This window comes from Colobus angolensis, unplaced genomic scaffold (genome assembly GCF_000951035.1).
Source record: "Colobus angolensis palliatus isolate OR3802 unplaced genomic scaffold, Cang.pa_1.0 Scaffold61, whole genome shotgun sequence".
Lineage (NCBI taxonomy): Eukaryota > Metazoa > Chordata > Mammalia > Primates > Cercopithecidae > Colobus > Colobus angolensis.
The window spans coordinates 4,919,211-4,925,021 of record NW_012119710.1 but is presented as its reverse complement, the minus strand read 5'-3'; the positions used below and the strand labels follow the sequence as shown (position 1 = coordinate 4,925,021).

The 5,811-nt window shown below is 45.7% G+C and overlaps 1 protein-coding gene across 1 annotated transcript in view; it reads left to right on the top strand.

Moving 5' to 3' along the window:
* The window catches only part of FNBP4 (formin binding protein 4), a 51,991-nt gene that overhangs the window by 13,166 nt on the left and 33,014 nt on the right, over positions 1-5,811 (top strand). Inside the window, exons 2-4 of the mRNA XM_011963384.1 lie at positions 530-713; positions 2,626-2,773; positions 2,880-3,000. Coding sequence (XP_011818774.1) covers positions 2,637-2,773; positions 2,880-3,000 — 258 coding nt within the window. The 5' untranslated portion in view covers positions 530-713; positions 2,626-2,636. The remainder of the gene's footprint in view (positions 1-529; positions 714-2,625; positions 2,774-2,879; positions 3,001-5,811) is intronic.

The following is a 5,811-nucleotide window of genomic DNA, read 5'->3' as shown; positions in this document are numbered from 1 at the left end:
TTTTTGGTGTTTTTTTTTTTTTTTGAGACGGAGTCTTGCTCTTTCACCCAGATTGGAGTGTCATAGTGAGATCTCAGCTCACTGCAATCCCTGCCTCCCAGATTCAAGTGAGTCTCGTGCCTCAGCCTCCTGAGTAGCTGGGATCCCACCACCACGTCCGGCTAATTTTTGTATTTTTAGTAGAGACAACTTTTCACCATATTGGCCAGGCTGGTTTTGAACTTCTGGCCTCCAGTGATCCGCCTGCCTTGGCCTCCCAGAGTGCTGGGATTACAGGCATGAGCCACTGTGCCCAGCCTAATTTTTGTATTTTTAGTGGAGGTGGGGTTTCACCATGTTGACCAGCCTGGTCTCAAATTCCTGACCTCAAGTGATCCACCTGTCTCAGCCTCCCAAAGTGCAGGAACTATAGGTATGAGCCACTGTGCCCAGCTCATCATGTGTAGAATTTTTAAAAAGGGATTGCCATTTCCTTAAGTTTCTTGTTCTTAATATAATTACTGCATTTGTTACTCTTTTCATACTGAAGGAGATCGATGCCATAACAGCTCCTCAGCCTGCAGCTCCTGTAGGAGCTTCTGCTCCACCTCCAACTCCACCTCGACCAGAGCCAAAGGAAGCAGCAACATCTACCCTTTCTTCTACTTCAAATGGAACAGACTCCACCCAAACATCTGGATGGCAATATGATACTCAGTGTTCACTGGCAGGAGGTAAACTTGATCCTTTGATTTTAAAAGAAAAGTAAAATCCTTACAGGGATTCTAGGCATTCACTTTTCTTTTCTGTTCTTTTTTTTTTGAGACGGAGTCACACTGTGTCACCCTGGCTGGTGTGCAGTGGCGCGATCTTGGCTCACTCCAACCTCCGCCTCCCGGGTTCAAGCAATTCTCCTCCCTCAGCCTCCTGAGTAGCCAGGACCACAGGCACACGCTGCCACGCCTGGCTAATTTCTCTTTTGTATTTTAGTACCGATAGGGTTTCACCATGTTGCCCTGGCTAGTCTCGAACTCCTTAGCTCAGGAAATGAGCCTGCCTTGGCCTCCCAAAGTCCTTGGATTACAGGTGTGAGCCACCGCTCCCAGCTGGCATTCAGTTTTCTAAAGATGAAAGCCCAGAGGCTTTAACCTTAGACTTTAGGATTCTTTTATTTTTATTTAATTTTTTTTGAGACTGAGTTTCACCCTTGTTACCCAGGCTGGAGTGCAGTGATGCAATCTCAGCTCACTGCAACCTCCACCTCCCAGGTTCAAGCGATTCTTCTGCCTCAGTCCCTGAGTAGCTGGGATTACAGGCACGTACCACCACACCCAGCAGATGCTTTGTATTTTTAGTAGAGACGGAGTTTCACCATGTTGGCAAAGTTGGTCTTGAACCCCTGATCTTGGGTGATCCACCTGCCTCGGTCTCCCAAAGTGCTGGGATTACAGGTTTGAGCCACCACGCCCAACCTCTGTCTTTTTAAATAAAGCATGTCGAAGATGGTAGGTAGGATAGTCGGCTCTGAAAACTTGTAGGATGTAATTTTTTTTTTTTTTTGAGACAGAGTTTCACTTTTTTTGCCCAGGCTGGAGTGCAATGGCGTGATCTCGGCTCACCGCAACCTCCGCCTCCCAGGTTCAAGCGATTCTCCTGCCTCAGCCTCTCGAGTAGCTGGGATTAGCAGGCATGTGCCACCACCCCAGCTAATTTTGTATTTTTAGTAGAGATGGGGTTTCTCCATGTTGGTCAGGCTGGTCTTGAACTCCCAACCTCAGGTGATCCACCTGCCTCGGCCTCCCAAAGTGCTGGGACTACAGGTGTGAGCCACTGCACCCGGCAGGATGTAATTTTTATCTTTTAAAAAGTAATTGCATGTCCTTGCTGGGTAAATAAGAAAAGCCATGATATTCAAAGTATTTTACGTAAATTTTTGGACCAGCAAACTGCTTTTTTCTGTTTGTTTATTTATTTAGAGACGAAGTCTTACTTTTGTTGCCCAGGCTGGAGTGCAATGGTGCGATCTTGGCTCATCACAGCCTCTGCCTCCCCAGTTCAAGTGATTCTCCTGCCTCAGCCTCTCGAGTAGCTGGCATTACAGGCATGCACCACCATGCCCAGCTAATTTTTGTATTTTTAGTAGAGACAGGGTTTCTCCATGTTGGTCACGCTGGTCTCAAACTCCTGACCTTAGGTGATCTGCCCACTTTGGCCTCCCAAATGCTGGTATTACAGGCCTAAGCCACTGCATCCAGCCAAACTTTTTTTTTTTTTTTTTTAAACTGTGTTCAAAGGTGACTCTAAATGGTAGGTATTAAGAAAATAATTCTTGGTGTTAGGCCAGTGGTTCTCAGCCGGTGTTGGGGGGTGCCCCTAGGGGATATTTGACAATGTCTGTTAATATTTTTTATTGTCACAGTGTAGGAGGCAGGGTGGACGGGAGTGCTGCTGTTTCTGGTGGGCGGAGGCCAGGGTTGCTGCTAAAACCTCCACATAGGATTGCCTCCCACAGCAAAGACCTGTCTGCCCAAACTGTTAACAGTGCTAAGTTTTGAGAAACTGTTAGGTGATTGTGGCTTTTGAGCTTATATGTAAGCCAGAATTGTAGGGGGATTTGTGCTTAAAATTTGTTGCATTTTCTTCTAGTCGGAATTGAGATGGGAGATTGGCAGGAAGTCTGGGATGAGAACACGGGATGTTATTACTATTGGAATACACAAACAAATGAAGTGACTTGGGAGTTACCCCAGTATCTTGCCACCCAGGTACAGGGATTACAGCATTACCAGCCCAGGTAAGAATTAATTTTAAAATGAAATTGCCTAGAAGGAAATTGAAGTCTTATCTTTTGCTGTTAGTATTTGTCTTGTATTTCTCTTGCTAAGTATATACTTTTTTAGTTCTGTGCCAGGTGCTGAAACTAGTTTTGTGGTAAATACAGACATGTATTCTAAGGAGAAAACGATTTCTGTTTCCAGTAGTAAAAGTGGACCAGTCATAGCCAAGCGAGAAGTTAAAAAGGTCAGTGTTGAAACTTATTTATTTTTGGATCTAATAAGCATTAGTCTGAGCATAGGAATGGAAGCCTTCTCTTAATATTTTGTGTCATACATGTGAAGTAGGATAAGTTTTATAAGCTTTCACTTTGTTTCACTTTGTTTCTGTGTATTATGTAACCTTTGTAGCAGTTACTCAGTTCACTTTGTCTTTTCTGTTTTCTTTTTTTTTTTTTTGAGACAGAGTCTCGCCCTGTCACCCAGGCTGAAGTGCATTGGTATGATCTCGGCTGACTGCGAGCTCCGCCTCCCGGGTTCACCCCATTCTCCTGCCTCAGCCTTCTGAGTTGCTGGGACTGCAGGCACCCACCACCATACCTGGCTAATTTTTTGTATTTTTAGTAGAGACGGGGTTTCACCATGTTAGCCAGGATAGTCTTGATCTCCTGACCTCGTGATCCGCCCACCTTGGCCTCCCAAAGTGCTGGGATTACAGGTGTGAGCCACTGCAACAGGCATTTTATTTTATTTTATATTTTATTTTATTTTATTTTATTTTATTTTATTTTATGATATGGAGTCTCGCTCTGTTGCCCAGGCCGAGTACCAAGTTCCATCTCGGCTCACTGCAACCTCCACCTCCTGGGCTCAGGAAGTGATTCTCCTGCCTCAGCCTTCTGAGTAGCTGAGATTACAGGCACCTGCCATCATCCCTGGCTAATTTTTGTGTTTTTATTAAAGACGGGGTTTCGCCATGTTGGTCAGGCTGGTCTCGAACTCCTGACCTCAGGTAATCTGCCTGCCTCGGCCTTCCAATGTGCTGGGATTACAGGCGTGAGCCACTGCACCCAGCCCACTTCACTTTTTCTTTGAGAGCTTTAGCATATCACAGAGGCCTCTTGGATCATTGCAAAGGATGCGGGAGCAGCGGTCCAGTCAGGGACTTCATGTAGAATCATTCTGTTATTTTTGGGATTCCGTATATAAGACATTTTAAAAATAAAAAGATAACTACTTTAAATTAAAAACTACTGCAGGTTGAGTATTTGTTAATTGAAATGCCTGGGATTGGAGATAATTTAGATTTTGGATTTTTTTGAATTCTGAAATATTTGCATTATACTTATCAGTTGCATATTCTTAATCTGAAAATGTGAAATCTAAGATGCTCCAGTGAGCATTTCCTTTGATCGTCATGTCAGTCCTCAGTTTCAGATTTTGGATTTTTCGATAACGGATATACTATATTAGTGAAACTTGAGCATTTCTATGGCCTAATTAGTAAGAAAAGTAAGTTGTATTCCTTAGGGAGTGTATATTGAATTCCAATTTATCTTCAATTTTAAAGACTTTTTTGCCTCAAAATATATTTTAATTTTAATTTTTTTAAATTTTGAGACAGTGTCTTGCTCGGTTACCCAGGCTGGAGGGGAGTGGCGCAATTTCAGTTCATTGCATCCTCCACCTCCCAGTTTCAAGCAGTTCTGCCTCAACCTCCTGAGTAGCTTGGATTGCAGGTGCCCAGCACAACGCCTAATTTTTCTATTTTTTTTTAGTAGAGATGAGGTTTCACCAGTTGGTCAGGCTGGTCTTGAACTCCTGACCTCAAGTGATCCACCTGCCTCAGACTCCCAAAGTGCTGGGATTACAGGCTCAAACCACTGCCCTTTCTATTTACTTATTTTTAAGACAGGATCTGACTCTGTCCCTCAGGCTGGAGTATGGTGGCATGATCATGGCTCACTGCAGATTTACTCTCCTGAGCTCAAGCAGTCCTGCCTCAACCTCCTGAGTAGCTGGGACTACAGGTGTGCGCCACCATGCCTGGCTTTCTTTTTTTTTTTTAAAGATGAGGTGTCACCATGTTGGCCAGACAGGTCTCAAACTCTGAGCTCAAGTGATGCTTCTGCCTTGGCCTCCCAAAGTGCTGGGATTACAGGCATGAGCCACTGCGCTCGGCCCAGGAATTGTTCACTTTAGTCTAAATCACCTTCATGGCATACTTACTAAATTTTCTCTTTTTTTTTTTTTTTTTTGAGGCGGAGTCTCGCTCTGTCGCCCAGGCCGGAGTGCAGTGGCCGGATCTCAGCTCACTGCAAGCTCCGCCTCCCGGGTTCACGCCATTCTCCTGGCTCAGCCTCCCGAGTAGCTGGGACTACAGGCGCCCGCCACCTCGCCCAGCTAGTTTTTGTATTTTTAGGAGAGACGAGATTTCACCGTGTTAGCCAGGATGGTCTCGATCTCCTGACCTCGTGATCCGCCCGTCTCGGCCTCCCAAAGTGCTGGGATTACAGGCTTGAGCCACCGCGCCCGGCCAGTAAATTTTCTTACCAGGCCGGGCATGGTGGCTTATGCCTGTAATCTCAGCACTTTGAGAGGCTGAGGTGGGCAGATCATCTGAGGTCAGCAGTTCGAGACCAACCTGGCCAACCTGGTAAAACCCTGTCTCTACTAAAAATACAAAAATTGGGCCTGGTGTGATGGCTCACGCCTGTAATCCCAACACTTTGGGAGGCCATGGCGGGCGGGTCACCCGAAGGCAGGAGTTCAAGACCAGCCTGGCCAACGTGGTAAAACCCCGTGTCTACTAAAAATACAAAAAAAATTAGCCAGGCTTGGTGGCTCTCGCCTGTAATCCCAGCTGCTCGGGAGGCTGAGGCAGGGAAATTGCCTGAACCTGGGAGGCGGAGGTTGCAGTGAGCCAACATCACACTTTGCACTCCAGCCTGGGCAACAAGAGCGAGAGTCTGTCTCAAAAACAGAAACATAAACAAAAATTAGCTGGATGTGGTGGTGCATCCCTGTAATCTTAGCTACTTGGGAGGCTGAGAGGCTG